We start from the raw sequence: 25820 nt of genomic DNA, 5'->3' as shown, positions 1-25820 counted from the left end.
CAGCATCACATGTATTCACAGCATATACATGTATTCACAGCATCACATGTATTCACAGCATCACATGTATTCACAGCATATACATGTATTCACAGCATCACATGTATTCACAGCATCACATGTATTCACACAGCATCACATGTATTCACAGCATCACATGTATTCACAGCATATACATGTATTCACAGCATCACATGTATTCACAGCATATACATAAGATGTTTCAATGAAGGGACTCACCATTAGTTGTATTGCCCTGTAAAATGACATTTGATTCTCTTGCTATAGCCCTCAAATCACCTGGGATTCTCTTCGCTGTTGTTATACATCCTGCTTGAACAGTTGACAATGCACCAAAAGATGCCCACCGAGGAACAAAACTACCGAGGAACAAAGAGACAAGGAGAGTGATAGATAGAAGTGTGATCTATGAGTGAGAGATCCTTTGAGTGAGAGAAAGGAGGAGGAATAGAGTGGAGAGGGAGAGGCGGAGAGCAGGTGTGACCATTCTGATGGCTAGCTGGGGAAGAGAAAGATAACCCTGCCACTTTAAAGAGAGAGGGAGAGAGGGAGGGAGGGAGGGAGGGGGGAGGAGAGAGACAGAGAGCGAGAGAGGAGAGAGAGACAGAGGGAGGAGAGAGACAGAGAGAGGAAGGGAGGAGAGAGACACAGAGAGGGAGGAAGGAGAGATAGACATAGAGAGACAGAGGGAAGAGAGAGAGCAACAGAGGGAGGAGAGTGAGAGACAGACACAGAGAGAGAGAGAGTGAGAGAGAGAGGAGAAAAAGAGATAAGAGGAGAGAGAGAGAGGCTATGTGCTCACTGCCCACAAAATGAGGTGGAAACTGAGCTGCACTTACTAACCTCCTGCCCAATGTATGACCATATTAGAGAGACATATTTCCCTCAGATTACACAGATCCACAAAGAATTCGAAAACAAATCCAAGTTTGATAAACTCCCATATCTACTGGGTGAAATTCCAGTGTGCCATCACAGCAGCAAGATTTGTGACCTGTTGCCACGAGAAAAGGGCAACCAGTGAACACACACCATTGTAAATACAACCCATATTTATGCTAATTTATTTTATCTTGTGTCCTTTAACCATTTGTACATTGTTAAATCACTGTATATATATATATATATAATATTACATTTGTAATGTCTTTATTGTTTTGAAACTTCTGTATGTGTAATGTTTACTGTTAATTTTTATTGTTTATTTCACTTTATATATTCACTTTATATATTATCTACCTCACTTGCTTTGGCAATGTTAACACATGTTTCCCATGCCAATAAAGCCCTTGAATTGAATTGAGAGGGTGGAGAGAGACAGAAAGAGCAACAGAGGGAGGAGACAGAGCAACAGAGGGAGGTGAGAGACAGACACAGAAAGAGGGAGGAGAGAATGAGTGTGACAGGGATGGAGAGAATACAGCGAGGAGTTTGGAGAGGAGAATGTTGACAGCAGGAGGTGCATTAATAGTGAGGAGACTGAAGAGGAGAATGTTGACAGCAGGAGTGTTAATAGTGAGGAGACTGAAGAGGAGAATGTTGACAGCAGGAGTGTTAATAGTGAGGAGACTGAAGAGGAGAATGTTGACAGCAGGAGGTGCATTAATAGTGAGGAGACTGGAGAGGAGAATGTTGACAGCAGGAGGTGCATTAATAGTGAGGAGACTGGAGAGGAGAATGTTGACAGCAGGAGGTGCATTAATAGTGAGGAGACTGGAGAGGAGAATGTTGACAGCAGGAGGTGCATTAATAGTGAGGAGACTGAAGAGGAGAATGTTGACAGCAGGAGGTGCATTAATAGTGAGGAGACTGGAGAGGAGAATGTTGACAGCAGGAGGTGCATTAATAGTGAGGAGACTGAAGAGGAGAATGTTGACAGCAGGAGTGTTAATAGTGAGGAGACTGAAGAGGAGAATGTTGACAGCAGGAGTGTTAATAGTGAGGAGACTGAAGAGGAGAATGTTGACAGCAGGAGGTGCATTAATAGTGAGGAGACTGGAGGGGAGAATGTTGACAGCAGGAGGTGCATTAATAGTGAGGAGACTGAAGAGGAGAATGTTGACAGCAGGAGGTGCATTAATAGTGAGGAGACTGAAGAGGAGAATGTTGACAGCAGGAGGTGCATTAATAGTGAGGAGACTGAAGAGGAGAATGTTGACAGCAGGAGTGTTAATAGTGAGGAGACTGAAGAGGAGAATGTTGACAGCAGGAGTGTTAATAGTGAGGAGACTGAAGAGGAGGAGCAGGAGTGTTAATTGTGAGGAGACTGAAGAGGAGGAGCAGGAGTGTTAATAGTGAGGACTGCTGGTCTCTCAGTGAAGGACACAGGACAGCCAATGAGGACCTCTCTGATGGTACAAAACATGGGTCTGAGGTTTAGGTTGTGCACAGGTCAACACTCCCCTTGTCTTTTTGTTGTAGTGAAAACTCACACTGTGTATATGTGTGTATTAGAGAGAGAGACGGAGAGACAGAGTGTGTATGTCCCCCTGGCATTATGCCATAACTGTTGAATACTCCAGGTGTTAACTGTCCAAGTCTCCATCGATCTGTGTGACGACTCGGCAGTCAGACAGCTTCAGGTCCTGGTCACTCAAGGCTGAGGTAATAAAGACGGCCTTTTGAACAACTCAACATCCTGTCAGCACTGTGCTCAGCCTGTGAAATAGAAATATGACGGTTTATAGCACATCCTTCACGGACCAAGACTAACTACTCACCAAGAGTCATACAGAAGTAGTTTACTCAGGGTCAAAGAAAGAGGCTGACCTAGGTCAGATTAGTCTCAAGTGTGTGTGTTAAAATATCACATTTATCAAAAAAGGCTAGCACACAAAAAAGGGATTCAGTTGTGTAAATTCATCTCATTATTTACAGATTTCGATCCACCTTCAAGTCAGCTTTTGTCTCCTGCAGAAACAGGTGCTCACTCACCGTGTGTTTGTGTGATAATACGAGTGAGTGTCTCTCATCAGAAATGCTAATGTCGGTTCTCTTCAACATTTTCCAGACTCTCTCGTGTGCATGGCAGTGCACCGCAGGCTGAGGGGCACATGGCTCTGATCTCTGCATAATGACTCTCCTTTAAGTGCCAATCAAGGTGTGTGTGTGTGTGTGTGTTCTGTGTATGAATTCTGTGTCGTAGTGTGTGTTCTGGAGCATTACAGCCAGGGCAGTGGGGCCTAATTGAGCAGGGTTAACATGATTAAAGCCACAGTGTGTGTGTTCTGTGTATGAATTCTGTGTGGAGTGTGTGTTCTGGAGCGTTACAGCCAGGGCAGTGGGGCCTAATTGAGCAGGGTTAACATGATTAAAGCCACAGTGTGTGTGTGTGTGTTCTGTGTATGAATTCTGTGTGGAGTGTGTGTTCTGGAGCGTTACAGCCAGGGCAGTGGGGCCTAATTGAGCAGGGTTAACATGATTAAAGCCACAGTGTGTGTGTGTGTGTGTGAGTGTGATGGAAAGGTGTACTCCTCTGCTGTGATGGGCCACTCCAGACACCTGGTGAGTTAATTAGCTTCCTAGTGAAAACCTTCTGCATATTCATGTCATGTCTCATTTGGAATGAGCAGTCATGTCTCAATCTGCATCCCAAACAGCACTCTATTCCCTACGTAGTGCACACTTCCTTTGACAAGGGCCCATTGACGCAGTCAAGAGTGGAACAATCTACCTTAGAAACCACTGTTTTTATGTGTTTGTGCGAGAAATCTGTATCAAATGTTTCAATATTTGTAAAGTCTATTTCTGTGAAACAAATATCCAAGGACATAAAAATATAACCAAAACAGAAAGGAATAGGAGAAAGAGAAAATACAAAACAACCAGGTTTCCTTTCGATGAAAATATCACAATTGTAATGGAATTAAACACATTTTATTAATTCAATTTGAGTGACAACAGTGAGCAGTGAAAAAATATTTACATGACAACACAGGATGTTTTCCTGGGTGTGTTTATAGCTCATTGGTCAATGCTTTCGTAGACTTCAAATCTGTACTGTAGCCCCGCCTCCTCCTGTAGGTCTTGTGGGACTCCTGGGAACCTGAGGAGAGACCGAGAGAGACACAACCACTTAAATCTATCCTCAATGCTCCACTCAACCACACAACAACAAGGACCATGAATTTTGCTCTTCACTGAAACCAAGCTGGCCATTTTCAATTCTTTAGGGCCATCGTAAACTTGGGCAATATGGTACTTTACGCCATAACGACACTATCTTGTGGGTTTGTCTCCATTAAATTTGTCTTAGATAACATTCACGAGAAGAGAGTTGACCCCACAAAGACAAAAACATTTATCATTGAGTTGAGATATGGTTTAATCTGACCCCCATGGTTTAATCTGACCTCCATTGTTTACTCTGACCCCCATGGTTTAATCTGACCCCCATGGTTTAATCTGATCTCCATTGTTTAATCTGACCCCCATGGTTTAATCTGACCCCCATTGTTTAATCTGACCCCCATTGTTTAATCTGACCCCCATGGTTTAATCTGATCTCCATTGTTTACTCTGACCCCCATGGTTTAATCTGACCCCCATGGTTTAATCTGACCTCCATTGTTTAATCTGACCCCCATGGTTTAATCTGACCCCCATGGTTTTATCTGACCCCCATAGTTTAATCTGACCCCCATGGTTTAATCTGACCCCCATGGTTTAATCTGATCTCCATTGTTTAATCTGACCCCCATTGTTTAATCTGACCCACATGGTTTAATCTGACCCCCAAGGTTTAATCTGACCCCCATGGTTTAATCTGACCCCCATGTTTAATCTGACCCCCATGTTTAATCTGACCCCCATGGTTTAATCTGACCCCCATGGTTTAATCTGACCCCCGTGGTTTAATCTGACCCCCGTGGTTTAATCTGACCACCATGGTTTAATCTGATCCCCATGGTTTAATCTGATCCTAAATCACCATGATGACAGACAGACATCAACAAACAGAGGATAAACACAGAAGCACCAGTCTAGAAAACATGTCTCATTCCCACGTGTCATTGTGCGCAATCTGACACACACACACACACACACACACACACACGCACCAGTGTGACCACTAACATGACAGCGATGTCAGAGAAATGTATTGTTAGGAGGATACAGACAGGTAGAACACACGGAACGTCTCAGTAAAAGGTGACAGGTAGAACACACGGAACGTCTCAGTCAAAGGTGACTGGTAGAACACACGGAACGTCTCAGTAAAAGGTGACATCACCATGAGTGCACACACCAAAATAACACACACACACACACACACACACACACACACACACACACACACTCTCTTTGGTTCTGTTCTGCTCAGGGACTAGCTAGTTAATAACCAAAACAAATGATTGTAATCATAAGGGATGATGTTTTACCTTTGAAAAGCAGCCTGGATATCTGTTGTTGTGGCAACACATTTTGTTTCGTCTTTTATAAAAACCTCAGAACGTGACTTGAAATGGGCCTATTCACTGCAGATGTACCTTAGCATACCCCCCCCCCCCTCCTTTTAACAAAAGATCTTGCATTTTTTTTAAAGATTTTAAAATACCTTTTTAACTGTGTTTTTACTTAAGGTTTTGTGGACTCGACACTAATTGATGTGTTCTCTGACACCTGGAGCTGCATGGCAAATGGTCTGGGAACAAAGAACCAAGAGCTAAGGACCAGTGTGTCATTCCCCATCTGAATGGCCAACATGTACTGTCCCTCTCTGTTACAGTAAATAAAATCTAATGTTACTAGTCACATACACATGGTTAGCAGATGTTAATGCGAGTGTAGCGAAATGCTTGTGCTTCTAGTTCCGACAATGCCATTAATATCTAAACAAGTAATCTGACAAATTCACAACAACTACCGTATACACACAAGTGTGAAGGAATTAATAAGAGTATGTACATATAAATATATGGATGAGCGATGGCCGTGCGGCATAGGCAAGATGCAGTAGATGGTATAGAGTACAGTTTATACATATGAGATGAGTAATGTAGGGTATGTAAACATTCTTAAAGTGTTGTTATTTAAAGTGACACCTTTATTAAGTCAGTTTACTTAAGAGTTAGTGATGGCTGTTTAACAGTCTGATGGCCTTGAGATAGAAGCTGTTTTTCAGTCTCTCGGTCCCAGCTTTGATGCACCTGTACTGACCTCGCCTTCTGGATGATAGCGGGGTGAACAGGCAGTGGCTCGGGTGGTTTTTGTCCTTGATGATCTTTTTGACCAGAGAATCTTGTTTTTCATGGTCAGAGCCCTTCAGAGGCCTTTTGGTAAATTCCAAGTGGGCTGTCTTGCACTTTTTACTGAGGAGTAGCTTCCGTCTGGCCACTCTACCATAAAGGCCTGACTGGTGGAGTGCTGCAGAGATGGTTGTCCTTCTGGAAGGTTCTCCTATGTCCACAGAGGACTCTAGAGCTCTATCAGAGTGACCATTGGGTTCCAACGCCCTTCTCCCCCAATTGCTCAGTTTGGCAGGGTGGCCAGCTTTAGGAAGAGAATTTGTGGTTCCAAACTTCTTCAAATTAAGAATGGAGGCTCTTGTGTTCTTGGGGACCTTCAATGCTGCAGAAATGTTTTGGTACCCTTCCCCAGATCTGTGCCTCGACACAATCCTGTCTCGGAGCTCTACGGACAATTCCTTCAACCTCATGGCTTGGTTATTGCTCTGACATGCACTGATCAACTGTTGGACCTTATATCGACAGGTGTGGCCTTTCCAAATCATGTCCCAATCAACTGAATTCACCACGGGTGGACTCCAATCAACTTGTAGAAACATCTCAAAGATTGATCAATGGAAACAGGATGCCCAATTTTGAGTTTCATAGCAAAGAGTCGGAATATTTATGTAAATAAGGTATGTTTTTTTATTTCAATTTTGTATTCATTTGCAAACATTTCTAAAAACCTGTTTTCGCTTTGTCATTGTGAGGTATTGTGTGTAGATTGATGAAGATTTTTAATTTAATCTATTTTAGAATAATGCTGTAACGTAACAAAATGTGGAAAGGGGAAGGGGTCTGAATACTTTCTGAATGCCCTGTATGTGTATACATGCATGAATGAGCGATACTCACTCTGGCAGTAGGCGGTATTTGTCTTGGTTGATTTCAGGCAGGAAGGTGTCACTCTTAAACTGCTGCAGGATCCGTGTCACAAACAACCTCCTGGTCCCCTGACTCTCCATCATCTCCTGGGGAACCAGACAACAAATAAAACAACAACAAATATATACACTGAATGTATACGTTTGGGATTTTAAGACCGAGACCCACATTTTGTCAATCATTTCAGAGTAGGAGTACTGATCTTAGATCAGTTTGCCCTTTAGAACATAATGAATCAGATTATTAAGGAGGGGGAGACCTGATCTAAGATCAGTTTGCCCTTTAGAACATAATGAATTAGATTATTAACTTCTTATGGCTGCAGGGGCAGTATTGAGTAGCTTGGATAAGGTGCCCAGAGGTGCCCAGAGTAAACAGCCTGCTCCTCAGTCCCAGTTGCTAATATATGCATATTATTAGTACATTTGGATAGAAAACACTGAAGTTTCTAAAACTGTTTGAATGTCTGTGAGTATAACAGAACTCATATGGCAGGCAAAAACCTGAGAAAAAAAATCCAAACAGGAAGTGGGAAATCTGAGGTTTGTAGTTTTTGATGTCAACCGTCTTTAGAAACTTGAATGAAGCTTCTACTGTGATGTGGGACCGGATGAGAGCTCTTTGAGTCAGTGGTCTGGCAGAGAGCCTGGTCCTTGTCATGCGCACTTCACATGATAGCGACCTGCGGTCCATGGCTTTTCTACAGACAATGGAATTCTCCGGTTGGAACGTTATTGAAGATTTATCATAAAAACATCCTAAAGATTGATTCTATACTTAGTTTGAAATGTTTCTACGACCTGTAATATAACTTTTAAAACATTACTTCCGACGTTCGGCTGGACCTGCACGAGCGTTTAGATTTGTGTACTAAACGCCCTAACAAAAGTAGCTACTTGGACATAAATAATGGACATTATCGAACAAAATCAAACATTTATTGTGGAACTAGGATTCCTGGGAGTGCATTCTGATGAAGATCATCAAAGGTAAGGGAATATTTATAATGTTATTTCTGATTTCTGTTGACTCCAACATGGTGGATATATATATTTCCACCATGTGGATATATATATATATAGCGCCATTCTCAGATGCATGGTTTGCTTTTTCCGTAAAGCTTTTTTGAAATCTGACACAGCGGTTGCATTAAGTAGAGGTATATCTATAATTCCATGTGTAACACTTGTATTTTCATCAACATTTATGAAGAGTATTTCTGTAAAATTGATGTGGCTATGCAAAATCACTGGATATTTTTGGAACTACTGAACGTAATGCGCCAATGTAAACTCAGATTTTTTAAAATATAAATATGAACTTTATCAAACAAAACATACATGTATTGTGTAACATGAAGTCCTATGAGTGTCATCTGACGAAGATCATCAAAGGTTAGTGATTACTTTTATCTCTATTTGTGCTTTTTGTGACTCCTATCTTTGGCTTGGCGGTGACCTAACATAATCGTTTGTGGTGCTTTCGCTGTAAAGCCTATTTGAAATCGGACACTGTGGTGGGATTAACAACAAGATTACCTTTAAAACGGTATAAAATACATGTATGTTTGAGGAATTTTAATTATGAGATTTCTTTTTTTTTTTTTATTAGGCGCCCTGCACTTTCACTGGCTGTTGTCATATCGATCCCGTTAACGGGATTGCAGCCCTAAGACATTTTAAGGAGGGGGAAGACCTGATCTAAGATCAGTTTGCCCTTTAGAACATAATGAATCAGATTATTAAGGAGGGGGAGACCTGATCTAAGATCTATTTGCCCTTTAGAACATAATGAATCAGATGATTAAGGAGGGGGGAGACCTGATCTAAGATCAGTTTGCCCTTTAGAACATAATGAATCAGATGATTAAGGAGGGGGGAGACCTGATCTAAGATCAGCACTCCAACTCTTGACAAATAGACCCAAGACGTTATTTTCTACTAATATGCCCCATTGTAGATCGACCCAGACAGTCTGTGTGTGTGTTCATAACAAGGTTGTGGTTAAATGGAAAATAGTCAAGGTCTTAAAAGTCCCAAATTGAACCTTTAAAGAGTTAACCCTTTAGATTGAGATATGAGGTGGAGAGTGTGTGTGTGTGGAGAAGTGAAGAGAGTTCGAGAGCATGTGCTGTATTGTCAAAAGCATCCTTGAGCGATAAGGTCTCCATGACAACCTACCGACTGCCGAGGGAAAGAAAGGTATGAGGGACGCTCTCTGTGTGTGTGTGTATGGAGATTGAAACTTTTCTACTTTCAATTTCTTTCAGATTTAGCGGACAAATAGCATAATTGAAAAGTCTCTCAGTGTTTTTGACAGCGGAGAATGCAGTTGAGACCTTGGAGAATGCACCAAGGTCGTCAATTATGTCTGTTTCTGAGGTAAAATACATTTAGAGCAGTAATGAAGTTCCCACTCTAGTAAACAGTTTCAAAAACGCCCACTCACTCAAAACCTATTTCTCTACAAGTCTGTCTTTATGACCACGTCCCTCTACACAAATTCCCATCTGGCCATGTCTCAGAGACGGTTGACCCATTCCAAATGGATCCTATCCAATCCTCCATGTGAAGGACCAATGGCTAAGGCCTGCGTATTTCTTACCTCGTACAGAGAGCTGCCACCGATCACCCAGACCTGGTCGACCCGTTCTGCCATCTCAGCCGTGTCCAGCAGGCGGAGTGCTGAGCGGAAGTCTGACGCCAGCTGGTGAGCCCCGGCTGGAGGCTCTCTGACATTCACACAACACGGTAGTAATGTTAGGACAACACAGTAGCAATGTTAGGACAACACGGTAGTAATGTTAGGACAACACAGTTAGGACAACACGGTAGTAATGTTAGGACAACACAGTAGCAATGTTAGGACAACACGGTAGTAATGTTAGGACAACACAGTAGTAATGTTAGGACAACACGGTAGTAATGTTAGGACAACCCGGTAGTAATGTTAGGACAACCCGGTAGTAATGTTAGGACAACCCGGTAGTAATGTTAGGACAACACAGTAATGTTAGGACAACACAGTAGTAATGTTAGGACAACACGGTAGTAATGTTAGGACAACAGTTAGGACAACCCGGTAGTAATGTTAGGACAACCCGGTAGTAATGTTAGGACAACCCGGTAGTAATGTTAGGACAACACAGTAATGTTAGGACAACACAGTAGTAATGTTAGGACAACACGGTAGTAATGTTAGGACAACAGTTAGGACAACCCGGTAGTAATGTTAGGACAACCCGGTAGTAATGTTAGGACAACCCGGTAGTAATGTTAGGACAACACGGTAGTAATGTTAGGACAACACGGTAGTAATGTTAGGACAACACAGTAGTAATGTTAGGACAACACAGTAGTAATGTTAGGACAACATGGTAGTAATGTTAGGACAACACAGTTAGGACAACACAGTAGTAATGTTAGGACAACACGGTAGTAATGTTAGGACAACACGGTAGTAATGTTAGGACAACAGTTAGGACAACACGGTAGTAATGTTAGGACAACACGGTAGTAATGTTAGGACAACACGGTAGTAATGTTAGGACAACACGGTAGTAATGTTAGGGCAACACGGTAGTAATGTTAGGACAACATGGTAGTAATGTTAGGGCAACACGGTAGTAATGTTAGGGCAACACGGTAGTAATGTTAGGACAACATGGTAGTAATGTTAGGACAACAGTTAGGACAACATGGTAGTAATGTTAGGACAACACGGTAGTAATGTTAGGACAACAGTTAGGACAACACGGTAGTAATGTTAGGACAACACGGTAGTAATGTTAGGACAACACGGTAGTAATGTTAGGACAACAGTTAGGACAACACGGTAGTAATGTTAGGACAACACGGTAGTAATGTTAGGACAACACGGTAGTAATGTTAGGACAACATGGTAGTAATGTTAGGGCAACACGGTAGTAATGTTAGGACAACATGGTAGTAATGTTAGGGCAACACGATAGTAATGTTAGGACAACATGGTAGTAATGTTAGGACAACATGGCAGTAATGTTAGGACAACACGGCAGTAATGTTAGGACAACACAGGAGTAATGTTAGGACAACACAGGAGTAATGTTAGGACAACACAGGAGTAATGTTAGGACAACACAGGAGTAATGTTAGGACAACACAGGAGTAATGTTAGGACAACACAGTTAGGACAACACGGTAGTAATGTTAGGACAACACAGTAGTAATGTTAGGACAACACGGTAGTAATGTTAGGACAACACCGTAGTAATGTTAGGACAACACAGTAATGTTAGGACAACACAGTAGTAATGTTAGGACAACACGGTAGTAATGTTAGGACAACAGTTAGGACAACCCGGTAGTAATGTTAGGACAACCCGGTAGTAATGTTAGGACAACCCGGTAGTAATGTTAGGACAACACGGTAGTAATGTTAGGACAACACGGTAGTAATGTTAGGACAACACAGTAGTAATGTTAGGACAACACAGTAGTAATGTTAGGACAACATGGTAGTAATGTTAGGACAACACAGTTAGGACAACACAGTAGTAATGTTAGGACAACACGGTAGTAATGTTAGGACAACACGGTAGTAATGTTAGGACAACAGTTAGGACAACACGGTAGTAATGTTAGGACAACACGGTAGTAATGTTAGGACAACACGGTAGTAATGTTAGGACAACACGGTAGTAATGTTAGGGCAACACGGTAGTAATGTTAGGACAACATGGTAGTAATGTTAGGGCAACACGGTAGTAATGTTAGGGCAACACGGTAGTAATGTTAGGACAACATGGTAGTAATGTTAGGACAACAGTTAGGACAACATGGTAGTAATGTTAGGACAACACGGTAGTAATGTTAGGACAACAGTTAGGACAACACGGTAGTAATGTTAGGACAACACGGTAGTAATGTTAGGACAACACGGTAGTAATGTTAGGACAACAGTTAGGACAACACGGTAGTAATGTTAGGACAACACGGTAGTAATGTTAGGACAACACGGTAGTAATGTTAGGACAACATGGTAGTAATGTTAGGGCAACACGGTAGTAATGTTAGGACAACATGGTAGTAATGTTAGGGCAACACGATAGTAATGTTAGGACAACATGGTAGTAATGTTAGGACAACATGGCAGTAATGTTAGGACAACACGGCAGTAATGTTAGGACAACACAGGAGTAATGTTAGGACAACACAGGAGTAATGTTAGGACAACACAGGAGTAATGTTAGGACAACACAGGAGTAATGTTAGGACAACACAGGAGTAATGTTAGGACAACACAGTTAGGACAACACGGTAGTAATGTTAGGACAACACAGTAGTAATGTTAGGACAACACGGTAGTAATGTTAGGACAACACCGTAGTAATGTTAGGACAACACCGTAGTAATGTTAGGACAACACAGGAGTAATGTTAGGACAACACAGTTAGGACAACACGGTAGTAATGTTAGGGCAACACGGTAGTAATGTTAGGACAACACGGTAGTAATGTTAGGACAACACAGTAGTAATGTTAGGACAACACAGTTAGGACAACACGGTAGTACTGTTAGGACAACACAGTTAGGGCAACACGGTAGTAATGTTAGGGCAACACGGTAGTAATGTTAGAACAACACGGTAGTAATGTTAGGACAACACAGTTAGGACAACACGGTAGTAATGTTAGGACAACACAGTAGCAATGTTAGGACAACACGGTAGTAATGTTAGGACAACACAGTAGTAATGTTAGGACAACACGGTAAGTAATGTTAGGACAACACAGTTAGAACAACACGGTAGTAATGTTAGGACAACACAGTAGTAATGTTAGGACAACACAGTAGTAATGTTAGGACAACACGGTAGTAATGTTAGGACAACACGGTAGTAATGTTAGGACAACACGGTAGTAATGTTAGGACAACAGTTAGGACAACCCGGTAGTAATGTTAGGACAACCCGGTAGTAATGTTAGGACAACACGGTAGTAATGTTAGGACAACACGGTAGTAATGTTAGAACAACACAGTAGTAATGTTAGGACAACACGGTAGTATTGTTAGGACAACACGGTAGTAATGTTAGGACAACACGGTAGTAATGTTAGAACAACACAGTAGTAATGTTAGGACAACACGGTAGTATTGTTAGGACAACACGGTAGTAATGTTAGGACAACACGGTAGTAATGTTAGGACAACACAGTTAGGACAACACAGTAGTAATGTTAGGACAACACGGTAGTAATGTTAGGACAACACGGTAGTAATGTTAGGACAACAGTTAGGACAACACAGTAGTAATGTTAGGACAACACGGTAGTAATGTTAGGACAACACGGTAGTAATGTTAGGACAACATGGTAGTAATGTTAGGGCAACACGGTAGTAATGTTAGGACAACATGGTAGTAATGTTAGGGCAACACGGTAGTAATGTTAGGGCAACACGGTAGTAATGTTAGGACAACATGGTAGTAATGTTAGGACAACACAGGAGTAATGTTAGGACAACACAGTTAGGACAACACGGTAGTAATGTTAGGACAACACAGTTAGGACAACACGGTAGTAATGTTAGGACAACACGGTAGTAATGTTAGGACAACACAGTAGTAATGTTAGGACAACACAGTAGTAATGTTAGGACAACAGTTAGGAGAACACGGTAGTAATGTTAGGACAACAGTTAGGACAACACAGTAGTAATGTTAGGACAACACGGTAGTAATGTTAGGACACCAGTTAGGACAACACGGTAGTAATGTTAGGACAACACGGTAGTAATGTTAGGACAACACGGTAGTAATGTTAGGACAACAGTTAGGACAACACGGTAGTAATGTTAGGACAACACGGTAGTAATGTTAGGACAACACGGTAGTAATGTTAGGACAACATGGTAGTAATGTTAGGGCAACACGGTAGTAATGTTAGGACAACATGGTAGTAATGTTAGAGCAACACGGTAGTAATGTTAGGGCAACACGGTAGTAATGTTAGGACAACATGGTAGTAATGTTAGGACAACATGGTAGTAATGTTAGGACAACACAGGAGTAATGTTAGGACAACACAGTTAGGACAACACGGTAGTAATGTTAGGACAACACGGTAGTAATGTTAGGACAACACAGTAGTAATGTTAGGACAACACAGGAGTAATGTTAGGACAACACAGTTAGGACAACACGGTAGTAATGTTAGGACAACACAGTTAGGGCAACACGGTAGTAATGTTAGGGCAACACGGTAGTAATGTTAGGACAACACAGTAGTAATGTTAGGACAACACAGTAGTAATGTTAGGACAACACAGTAGTAATGTTAGGACAACAGTTAGGAGAACACGGTAGTAATGTTAGGTCAACAGTTAGGACAACACGGTAGTAATGTTAGGACAACACGGTAGTAATGTTAGGACAACAGTTAGGACAAAATGGTAGTAATGTTAGGACAACACGGTAGTAATGTTAGGACAACAGTTAGGACAACACGGTAGTAATGTTAGGACAACACGGTAGTAATGTTAGGACAACACGGTAGTAATGTTAGGACAACACGGTAGTAATGTTAGGACAACACGGTAGTAATGTTAGGACAACACGGTAGTAATGTTAGGACAACACGGTAGTAATGTTAGGGCAACACGGTAGTAATGTTAGGACAACACAGTAGTAATGTTAGGACAACACGGTAGTAATGTTAGGGTTAGGACAACACGGTAGTAATGTTAGGACAACACGGTAGTAATGTTAGGACAACACGGTAATAATGTTAGGACAACACGGTAGTAATGTTAGGACAACACAGTTAGGACAACACGGTAGTAATGTTAGGACAACACAGTAGTAATGTTAGGACACCACGGTAGTAATGTTAGGACAACACGGTAGAAATGTTAGGACAACACAGTTAGGACAACACGGTAGTAATGTTAGGACAACACAGTTAGGACAACACGGTAGTAATGTTAGGACAACACGGTAGTAATGTTAGGACAACACGGTAGTAATGTTAGGACAACACGGTAGTAATGTCAGGACAACATGGTAGTAATGTTAGGACAACACGATAGTAATGTTAGGACAACACGGTAGTAATGTTAGGACAACACAATAGTAATGTTAGGACAACACGGTAGTAATGTTAGGGCAACACGGTAGTAATGTGAGGACAACACAGTTAGGACAACACGGTAGTAATGTTAGGACATGGTAGTAATGTTAGGACAACATGGTAGTAATGTTAGGACAACATGGTAGTAATGTTAGGACCACACGGTAGTAATGTTAGGACAACACGGTAGTAATGTCAGGACAACACGGTAGTAATGTCAGGACAACACGGTAGTAATGTTAGGACAACAGTTAGGACAACACGGTAGTAATGTTAGGACAACACGGTAGTAATGTTAGGACAACACGGTAGTAATGTTAGGACAACACGGTAGTAATGTTTGGACAACACGGTAGTAATGTTTGGACAACACGGTAGTAATGCTAGGACAACACGGTAGTAATGTTAGGACAACACGGTAGTAATGTTAGGACAACACGGTAGTAATGTTAGGACAACACGGTAGTAATGTTAGGACAACACAGTAGTAATGTTAGGACAACACGATAGTAATGTTAGAACAACACGGTAGTAATGTTAGGGCAACACGGTAGTAATGTTAGGACAACACGGTAGTAATGTTAAGACAACACGGTAGTAATGTTAGGGTTAGGACAACACGGTAGTAATGTTAGGACAACACGGTAGTAATGTTAGGACAACACAGTTAGGACAACACGGTAGTAATGTTAGGACAACACAGTAGTAATGTTAGGACAACATGGTAGTAATGTTAGGACAACACAGTAGTAATGTTAGGACAACACGGTAGTAATGTTAGGACAACACAGTTAGGACAACACAGTAGTAATGCTAGGACAACACAGTTAGGACAACACGGTAGTAATGTTAGGACAACACAGTAGTAATGTTAGGACAACATGGTAGTAATGTTAGGACAACACGGTAGTAATGTTAGGACAACACGGTAGTAATGTTAGGACAACACAGTTAGGACAACACGGTAGTGATGTTAGGACAACACGGTAGTAATGTTAGGACAACACGGTAGTAATGTTAGGACAACACGGTAGTAATGTTAGGACAACACAGTTAGGACAACACGGTAGTAATGTTAGGACAACACGGTAGTAATGTTAGGACAACACAGTTAGGACAACACGGTAGTAATGTTAGGACAACACGATAGTAATGTTAGGACAACACGGTAGTAATGTTAGGACAACACGGTAGTAATGTTAGGACAACACAGTAGTAATGTTAGGACAACACGGTAGTAATGTTAGGACAACACGATAGTAATGTTAGGACAACACGGTAGTAATGTTAGGACAACACAATAGTAATGTTAGGACAACACGGTAGTAATGTTAGGACAACACGGTAGTAATGTGAGGACAACACAGTTAGGACAACACGGTAGTAATGTTAGGACATGGTAGTAATGTTAGGACAACATGGTAGTAATGTTAGGACAACATGGTAGTAATGTTAGGACAACACGGTAGTAATGTTAGGACAACACGGTAGTAATGTCAGGACAACACGGTAGTAATGTTAGGACAACATGGTAGCAATGTTAGGACAACACAGTAGTAATGTTAGGACAACATGGTAGTAATGTTAGGACAACATGGTAGTAATGTTAGGACAACACAGTAGTAATGTTAGGACAACACAGTTAGGACAACACAGTAGTAATGTTAGGACAACATGGTAGTAATGTTAGGACAACACGGTAGTAACAATGTGTTTTGGTTCATAGTATTTACTGACTTCAGTATTACATTGTCCCTTATGACAGAGGAAGAGAACCTTCCCTATATTATCCTCATTTCTCTCGCAGGTACAGACAACACAGGATGATGAACATTGTATAGAAATGAGTAGCTGGTCAGTGGCTGTCATTACAGATGTCCTCCATGCCTCTTACTTAAGTTCTCTGCTGAGAACGATGTTGATCCTGTTCTTGAGTGGCCGGTTCCGCTCTGGAATGGAGAACCATGTCTTCCGCCCCATGATGACAGCATTCTGTTTACCTAACCAATCACAGACAGAGATGACAACATTCTGTTTATTTAACCAATCACAGACAGATGACAACATTCTGTTTACCTAACCAATCCCAGACAGAGATGACAACATTCTGTTTACCTAACCAATCACAGACAGAGATGACAGCATTCTGTTTACCTAACCAATCACAGACAGAGATGACAGCATTCTGTTTACCTAACCAATCACAGACAGAGATGACAGCATTCTGTTTACCTAACCAATCCCAGACAGAGATGACAGCATTCTGTTTACCTAACCAATCACAGACAGAGATGACAACATTCTGTTTATTTTACCAATCACAGACAGAGATGACAACATTCTGTTTACCTAACCAATCACAGACAGAGATGACAACATTCTGTTTATTTTACCAATCCCAGACAGAGATGACAACATTCTGTTTACCTAACCAATCCCAGACAGAGATGACAACATTCTGTTTATTTAACCAATCCCAGACAGAGATGACAGCATTCTGTTTACCTAACCAATCCCAGCCAGAGATGACAACATTCTGTTTATTTTACCAATCCCAGACAGAGATGACAACATTCTGTTTACCTAACCAATCACAGACAGAGATGACAACATTCTGTTTATTTAACCAATCCCAGACAGAGATGACAACATTCTGTTTATTTAACAAATCCCAGACAGAGATGACAACATTCTGTTTACCTAACCAATCCCAGACAGAGATGACAACATTCGGTTTATTTAACCAATCCCAGACAGACATGTGTTTCCCCTGGTCAAGAATAGCTCAGGGTCCTACACAGCCCTGAGACATGGCTGAGGCCTGCTATGATGTCTATGGAGGCCATGTCTCAGGGCTGGGCCAGACCTACAGTCAAGCACAGGACTGTTTGATTCCAGAACTGAAGGGCCAAAATACTTCTTGTTTTCATCCTCTCATTCTAATCTAGGACTGTTTCAGACCTGGGGCACTCGGTGGGAGCAATTAACTACCAGGTAGAAAGAAAAACCAGAGGTGTTTTGTCACCTCCAGGACTGGAATATAGTGAGGAAAGAAATCAAGAAAAGGACAGGAAAATGACATTTGATGATGACAGGACATGTGATACAGGTGCTCAGGTCATGTGATGAGGGAGGAGTGAGATGTTATATCAAGTTTGCAGATGACACTAGTGGTAGGCTTGATTACCAACAACGAGGGAGGAGGTCCATCAGAGTGTGGTGTCAGGAAAATAACATCTCACTCAATGTCAACTAATTAAAGGAGAGGATCGTGGACTTCAGGAAACAACAGAGGGAGCACCCCCCCTATCCACATCGACGGGACAGTAGTGGAGAAGGTGGAAAGTTTCACTGACAAACTGAATTGGTCCACCCACACAGACACCTCAGGAGGCTGAAGAAATTCGGCTTGTCACCAAAAACACTCGCAAACTTTTACAGATGCACAATCGAGAGCATCCCGTCATGCTGTATCACCGCCTGGTACCGGCAACTGCTCCGCCCACAACCACAAGGCTCTCCAGAGGGTAGTGAGGTCTGCACAACGCATCACCAGGGGCAAACTACCTGCCCTCCAGGACACCGACACCACCCGATGTCACAGCAAGGCCAAAAATATCATTAAGGACAACCACCCGAACCACTGCCTGTTCACCCCGCTATCATCCAGAAGGTGAGGTCAGTACAGGTGCATCAAAGCTGGGACAGAGAGACTGAAAAACAGCTTCTATCTCAAGGCCATCAGACTGTTAAACAGCCACCACTAACATTGAGTGGCTGCTGCCAACATACTGACTCAGATCTCTGGCCACTTTAATAATAAAAAATTGGATGTAATAAATGTATCACTAGTCACTTTAAACAATGCCACTTTTCTCATATGTATATACTGTACTCTATACCATCTACTGCATCTTGCCTATGCCCCACGGCCATCGCTCATCCATATATTTATATGTACATATTCTTATTCATTCCTTTACACTTGTGTGTATAAGGCAGCTGTTGTGAAATTGTTAGATTACTTATTATATACTTATTATATATTGCTGCACGGTTGGAACTAGAAGCACAAGCCTTTCGCTACACTCGCATTAACATCTGCTAACCATGTGTATGTGACCAATAAAATGAGGTTTATATATGGTAGATGCTCCTGACTTTGGACTCAGTACTGTAAAAGCAGTGAGGGTATGTACCGGTAAATTCATTTGGATCATGACAGTGTTTTTACATATTTTTTTATTAAGGAGCAACTCCACCACTTATGAACCTAATTTTCATTATGATGAGCACAATACCAGTGTCTACATATGTGAAAATGTTGCATTTCTAAGTTTTGTAGACAATAAATATAAGTTAAAAAAGTTACACCGATTACATCATCAAAAACAATAACATTTTAAAAACAGTGATTTTCAAACACTGAGATTCGCAGTGACGTGGGGAGCTAGATAATACTCTCCTTTGGGCTAGAAACTCGTTGCTGGTTTTGAAAATCACAATATTTTTAAATACTTTTAATCCTACCCTGTGATTTCACAGAGGCATTTTTTTTAAGGACCTTTCGTCTTATGTTTTTAACCACCGATCATAGAAACGGGTTGGTGCTGGAGATGATGAATACGAGGTTAAAAAGTGGCGGAATGTCCCTTTAAAATAATATTTGCGAGACGATATTTCGTCTCATGATACTTTGCACATGGTGCTATACTGTCACCTAGTGGCCATTAATAATACAGTTTAATGTTGACAACTGTCACAGTGTTTACAACTGAATCAGCCAATGTCTGTATCCGTGTTTGGAGTAAACTCGTGATATACACCGCATTGGTAAAAAAATACAAATAATAATATGTAATAACCTGAACCAGCACTTTACCCCCACTGCACATACCCAGCTCTGACTCTACTGATAAAGCTACTTTATTGACTAAAAAGTAACTTTTTATACCTTTGATATGTGGTAGTCCCACATAGCTACGGTATCTGAAGATGAATGCACTAACTGCAAGTCACTCTGGACAAGACCATCTGCTAAAATAAATAACATGTCGTCAAATGTGAAATGTTTGGAAACTGACTGTTACCTTCCACCGAAGACGTCATTGTCATCTTCTGGAAATACTTAAATTCATTACTGTAAAAGAAGTCAACGTCATTATTGTTTGTGAGACAAAGGGAGAAAAACAACAGTCCAGCAAGAATGTAGAAAAAAAACTGTGAAGTCAATTGTATGGGTTTAACTACAGAAATGATGAATTTAAGTTATATGCCATGATGTTGTTAATTAATAACTTAAGTCTTGTGCAAAACCCTGGCCTTTGGATCCCCGAACGTTGTCACTCATTGCATCATCTGCAGCTGACTGTTCTGATTTCTTGCTAGATTTCTGTACCACACATCAATCGACCAATATTTGCCATTTCAACACTGTTGTTAGCTTTCCATTCGTTGCCAGCTAGTTGAAACAGATATGATGTGTATATAGGCTATTGTTGTAGATGGCTGTTGAAACTAAATGAATGAATGAGGCTAACGATGTTAGCCTAGCTAGCTAACGTTACTTACTTGAGTCTCTTCGGGTGCCAAGGTAGATTCCCGTTATTTCCAATCCCCATATCAGGACAAACAGCCACAATGCAGTTCAGCACACGAGACATTTTCACTTGACGAAAAAGTGCAATGATGAACAATGATTTTAGCTCAACCAAAATGAAGATATTCAGTAACTGCTGTACAGTTCCCGCCAACAGAGATACATATTTAACCGGATATGATAACGCATTGTATGGCCAAAGATTGTTATAACTAAACCCAGATAGACCACAGCCTGTCGTTTCCAATGGAAACAAATGAGCCATAGTGGGCAGAACCAAGCACGGGTTAGCAAGATCCCATTGGCCTGTTCTAGCATATGTCTGCATATTTCCGTTTGAGAACGCCTACTCCGTGAAGTGCGCGTGTGCAATAACTAAATTTGTCGTTGCCCTCCTTCTAAACAACGTGATGTTTTACAACTTTGGTAAAGGGTAAAGTATACAACACTTAGTACACTCTTTTCGTAGCAGATGTTTAGTTTTGGGAACAAAAAACTGTATTGAGATCAAATGTTTAATCGATGAGAAAACGTACAGAATGTTGGTCAAAAACCATCTCCTTCAATCTTCTCCCATTGCTGGCCAGTGGACTTCCCCTCGCTACCATTTTTGGTGTTGAGTGGAATTGCCAAGCAGATGCGTCACAAATTTGACATCCAGTGAAATATCGGTTTCATTGTTCAATCTGTGGTATGGCCCAACTCTTCTTCGAGGCTATCCTTTGGAGTACATTTCTCAAATATTAGCCACTGCCCTCTATAGGTAATTTTTGGAATGTATATGTATATGTCTGTATATGTCAATGTGTAGATAACAGGGGGAAATCTAAATTACAGCGGAGAGAAGAAATGTTGGGCCTAGAAATGCTGGGCCTAGAAGGGCTACTTTTGTAAGGTCTCTCTCTCTCTCTCTCTCTCTCTCTCTCTCTCTCTCTCTCTAAGGGCTTTATTGGCATGGGAAACATATGTTTACAATGCCAATGCAAGTGAAGTAGATAATAAACAAAAGTGAAATAAACCATAACAATTGTACCATAACACTGAAAGATAAGATGGGTATGATGGGGTGGGTGGGTTGGGGCAGGTGAGAGGTGAGGAGAGGATGAGGGGTGGGTGTGACAGGAAGTGTGGTGGTGTGGTGACATTGACCTGGACCTCACATGATGATGAGGATTATTATTATTGACATTATCATCATTATTATCAGTAATCACTCCTCCTCCTCCTCCTCCTCTTTCACTTCCTTAGAATGTGTCCTCTGATCACACATCTGCTTCCCTTCGTTTTTCTCTGTTTCTCTCGTTGTTTCTCTCTCTCTGTTTCTCTGTCTGTTTCTCTCTCTATTTCTCTATGTTTCTCTCTCTACTTCTCTCTGTTTCTCTCTCTGTTTCTCTCTCTCTCTCTCCTTCTGTTTCTCTCTGTTCCTGTCTGTTTCTCTCTTCATTTTTTTAGTATTAGTATTAACGAAATACTGTTCAGTAGCCCCCATGGTCGCAGTCAGGTTACAGGATTTTCCTCATAGGTATTGCACATCAGGCCTACTGTAGCCTATAGTTTAAATATGGTGGTATTATGTATGTCGATGTTGGGGTTTGTTGATGTTATTCATCTGCTCTGTATGATGGCTATGAGAGTTGGCCAGTAACTGCAGGATTTTTGGTTTGCTGTAATCCCAGGATTCACCTGGGTAAATTTGGCGGGATTCAGCGGGATTCAGCTGGGACCAGAGGAGGAACGCTGCTGATAGTGACTTTTTAATTATTATATTTAAAAAATAAATTTTTACCCCCCTTTTTCTACTCTCCTGTCCAGGGGGTGTACGTGTAGGCTACTGGCGTCCTGTCCAGGGAGTGTACGTGTAGGCTACTGGCGTCCTGTCCAGGGGGTGTACGTGTAGGCTACTGGCGTCCTGTCCAGGGGGTGTACGTGTAGGCTACTGGCTTCCTGTCCAGGGGGTGTACGTGTAGGCAACTGGCGTCCTGTCCAGGGGGTGTACTTGAACATCAAGCTGCCTCAGTCACATTACAGAGACAGGAGATGGGCTCCTGCCTCTATGGGCTGGTCTGGCTCAGACAAGACTTACTTTTCCAAGGCTTAATTTACTTACTATGAGAGGATATGTGCTTTGGCCTGTGATAACCCCGTAATCACCCTCAATATAGTATTGTTGCTTGGCCTCTGTTGTCACCTACCTGTTGGAGGAAAGCCTTTTCTCACAGTCGTACCCTAACCTACCTTTCATTACGTAATGAGACCATCTCTGTTAACCCGGGCTTCATCCCAGCTTCCATTTGGGACACGACAAAGATTTCAGTTCAAATCCCTCTTTGCCACGTAGTATAGGGTGTTGCCGTCTCATAGCCAGCACCATGGAGACTCATTGGCTGAGACGATGCTTGAGAACTGACCATATGTATGTTGCTATCACCTTTAGAGTGGAGGGGGCTGAAGGGACTGTACAGTATGTTATATTTACTGGTTAGAATGCACAACATTCAGACGCTACAAGGATGAGGTAAAGGACAGCCAATCCATCTTTCTATCTCTTAGGATCCTTGCCCTGTGCCTTGTACACTTAGACCAGGTGGGGTTTGTACCAGGTGGCCTATCCTCCAACAACACAAGGAGACTTTTTCCATGTTAAGTCAAGGGGCTAGCTCTCTCCAGTATCCAGAAGTAGCAGTATCGCTGGATGCAGAGAAAGCTTTTGATAGAATGGAATTGGCCTCATGTGTTTTATACTCTCTCTAAATTGAGCCTGCTATTATGCAGTGGATCAGGGCACTCTATCATGAACCTATTGCTTCACTTGAAACGAATGGCAGACTGTAACATCTGTCACTTTCAGCTTCTCCGTTCTACAAGGCAGGGCTGCCCGGCTTCAACATGTATGGTCATTTTGCCACTAGATCCCCTTGACTGTATCACTTGGAGTGGTCATGACTTCAAAACCAACCTATAGGGTGATGATATCTTACTAACACTGAGCGGTCATGACTTCAAAACCAGCCTATACGGTGATGATATCTTACTAACACTGAGTGGTCATGACTTCAAAACCAGCCTATAGGGTGATGATATCTTACTAACACTGAGTGGTCATGACTTCAAAACCAGCCTATAGGGTGATGATATCTTACTAACACTGAGCGGTCATGACTTCAAAACCAACCTATAGGGTGATGATATCTTACTAACACTGAGTGGTCATGACTTCAAAACCAGCCTATAGGGTGATGATATCTTACTAACACTGAGCGGTCATGACTTCAAAACCAGCCTATACGGTGATGATATTCTTAGTAACACTGTCAAATCCCAGCTGGTAAACCTCGAAGCACACGGGAATCTCTACCTCTACCTTTCCCACTCGCGTAGCTGCCAAACTGAGCAGAGACCGCTGCTAAGCAGAGAGAGCACTGAACCGAGATCGCAGTTGCACTTGGCCAAATCAATTCCAGTAATTAATGAAAGAATTAAACATTTACGTCTCCACCCACCGTTAATAGGTCCACGACCCATACTTTAATAAACACTGCCCTAGAGCCTCTACAGTAGACTCTGTACTACTCCTACACCCTCTTTAGTAAACCCTGTACTACTCCTACACCCTAGAGCCTCTACAGTAGACCCTGTACTACTCCTACACCCTAGAGCCTCTACAGTAGACCCTGTACTACTCCTACACCCTAGAGCCTCTACAGTAGACCCTGTACTACTCCTACACCCTCTTTAGTAAACCCTGTACTACTCCTACACCCTAGAGCCTCTACAGTAGACCCTGTACTACTCCTACACCCTAGAGCCTCTACAGTAGACCCTGTACTACTCCTACACCCTAGAGCCTCTATAGTAGACCGTGTGCTACTCCTACACCCTAAAGCCTACAGTACACCCTACCCTGGAGTCCTCTTATCTAAAACAGCATTTACTACTGATAGTCCTATATACAGCTAGAGTAGAGGCCTCTTGTTATCTACGCAACGTCTGTTCCCATATCTCTTAGTCCTCTTATCTATATCTACCACAATGTCCCATGTCTGACCCCATCAGCTTTCTCGTTCTCCTCAGACCTGAGCTGAAACCTAGACCACTCCTTTCATCTAGAACAATGTCTATTACTGTAGTCAACACCCTCAACTAGACACCTCCTTTTAAAGGAACCCATCCTCCACTACAACCACAGTGTAGGTCAGAGGTCTTCAACCTTTTCTAGCATGAGAGCTACTTTAAAAAAAAATCCCATTTTCCATTTGTCTGACTTTCAAATAGGTACATTGTTCTCTTTCTTCTCTCCCTGCAACTCTTCTCCATGTCCTTAGTGAGAACATGTTCTCAACTGGCCTACCTGGTTAAATAAAGGTGTTCTCAACTGGCCTACCTGGTTCAATAAAGGTGTTCTCAACTAGCCTACCTGGTTAAATAAAGGTGTTCTCAACTGGCCTACCTGGTTAAATAAAGGTGTTCTCAACTGGCCTACCTGGTTAAATAAAGGTGTTCTCAACTGGCCTACCTGGTTAAATAAAGGTGTTCTCAACTGGCCTACCTGGTTAAATAAAGGTGTTCTCAACTGGCCTACCTGGTTAAATAAAGGTGTTCTCAACTGGCCTACCTGGTTCAATAAAGGTGTTCTCAACTAGCCTACCTGGTTAAATAAAGGTGTTCTCAACTGGCCTACCTGGTTAAATAAAGGTGTTCTCAACTGGCCTACCTGGTTAAATAAAGGTGTTCTCAACTGGCCTACCTGGTTAAATAAAGGTGTTCTCAACTGGCCTACCTGGTTAAATAAAGGTGTTCTCAACTGGCCTACCTGGTTAAATAAAGGTGTTCTCAACTGGCCTACCTGGTTAAATAAAGGTGTTCTCAACTGGCCTACCTGGTTAAATAAAGGTGTTCTCAACTGGCCTACCTGGTTAAATAAAGGTGTTCTCAACTGGCCTACCTGGTTAAATAAAGGTGTTCTCAACTGGCCTACCTG

At 41.9% G+C, this 25820-nt stretch overlaps 1 protein-coding gene across 3 annotated transcripts; it reads right to left on the bottom strand.

Moving 5' to 3' along the window:
• Window positions 1–1070: 1070 nt before the first annotated feature.
• Window positions 1071–21104, bottom strand: LOC139389709 (dihydrofolate reductase). Of its 3 annotated transcripts, XM_071136612.1 has the most exons (7): window positions 20815–20991; window positions 20334–20383; window positions 17138–17243; window positions 9741–9867; window positions 7107–7222; window positions 3947–4066; window positions 1071–2679 (listed from the first exon to the last, which is right to left on the bottom strand). In XM_071136612.1, exons 1-6 carry the CDS (start codon window positions 20904–20906, stop codon window positions 3985–3987), a joined length of 573 nt encoding a protein of 190 aa, XP_070992713.1. In that variant the 5' UTR covers window positions 20907–20991; the 3' UTR covers window positions 1071–2679; window positions 3947–3984. The 3 variants fall into 3 exon arrangements, 2 of the variants coding, with proteins under 2 accessions (XP_070992713.1, XP_070992712.1); XM_071136611.1 differs by lacking the exon at window positions 1071–2679 and having other exon boundaries at window positions 3882–4066; window positions 20815–21104; XR_011629419.1 differs by lacking the exons at window positions 1071–2679; window positions 3947–4066; window positions 7107–7222 and adding an exon at window positions 8726–8893 and having other exon boundaries at window positions 8957–9867; window positions 20815–20974.
• Window positions 21105–25820: the final 4716 nt, after the last annotated feature.

This window comes from Oncorhynchus clarkii, chromosome 30 (genome assembly GCF_045791955.1).
Source record: "Oncorhynchus clarkii lewisi isolate Uvic-CL-2024 chromosome 30, UVic_Ocla_1.0, whole genome shotgun sequence".
Taxonomy (NCBI): domain Eukaryota; kingdom Metazoa; phylum Chordata; class Actinopteri; order Salmoniformes; family Salmonidae; genus Oncorhynchus; species Oncorhynchus clarkii.
Note: the sequence above shows the minus strand (reverse complement) of the source record. Positions and strands in the feature narration are given on the sequence as shown.

Excerpts from the sequence above, each read along its gene's own strand:
- LOC139389709 (XM_071136611.1), bottom strand. The coding sequence starts at position 20,906 with ATGTCTCGTGTGCTGAACTGCATTGTGGCTGTTTGTCCTGATATGGGG. Across the intron at positions 17,244-20,333 it reads AATGACGTCTTCGGTGGAAG|GTAAACAGAATGCTGTCATC; the intron begins GTAACAGTCAGT and ends GTGATTGGTTAG. Across the intron at positions 9,868-17,137 it reads GTTCTCAGCAGAGAACTTAA|AGAGCCTCCAGCCGGGGCTC; the intron begins GTAAGAGGCATG and ends TGTGAATGTCAG.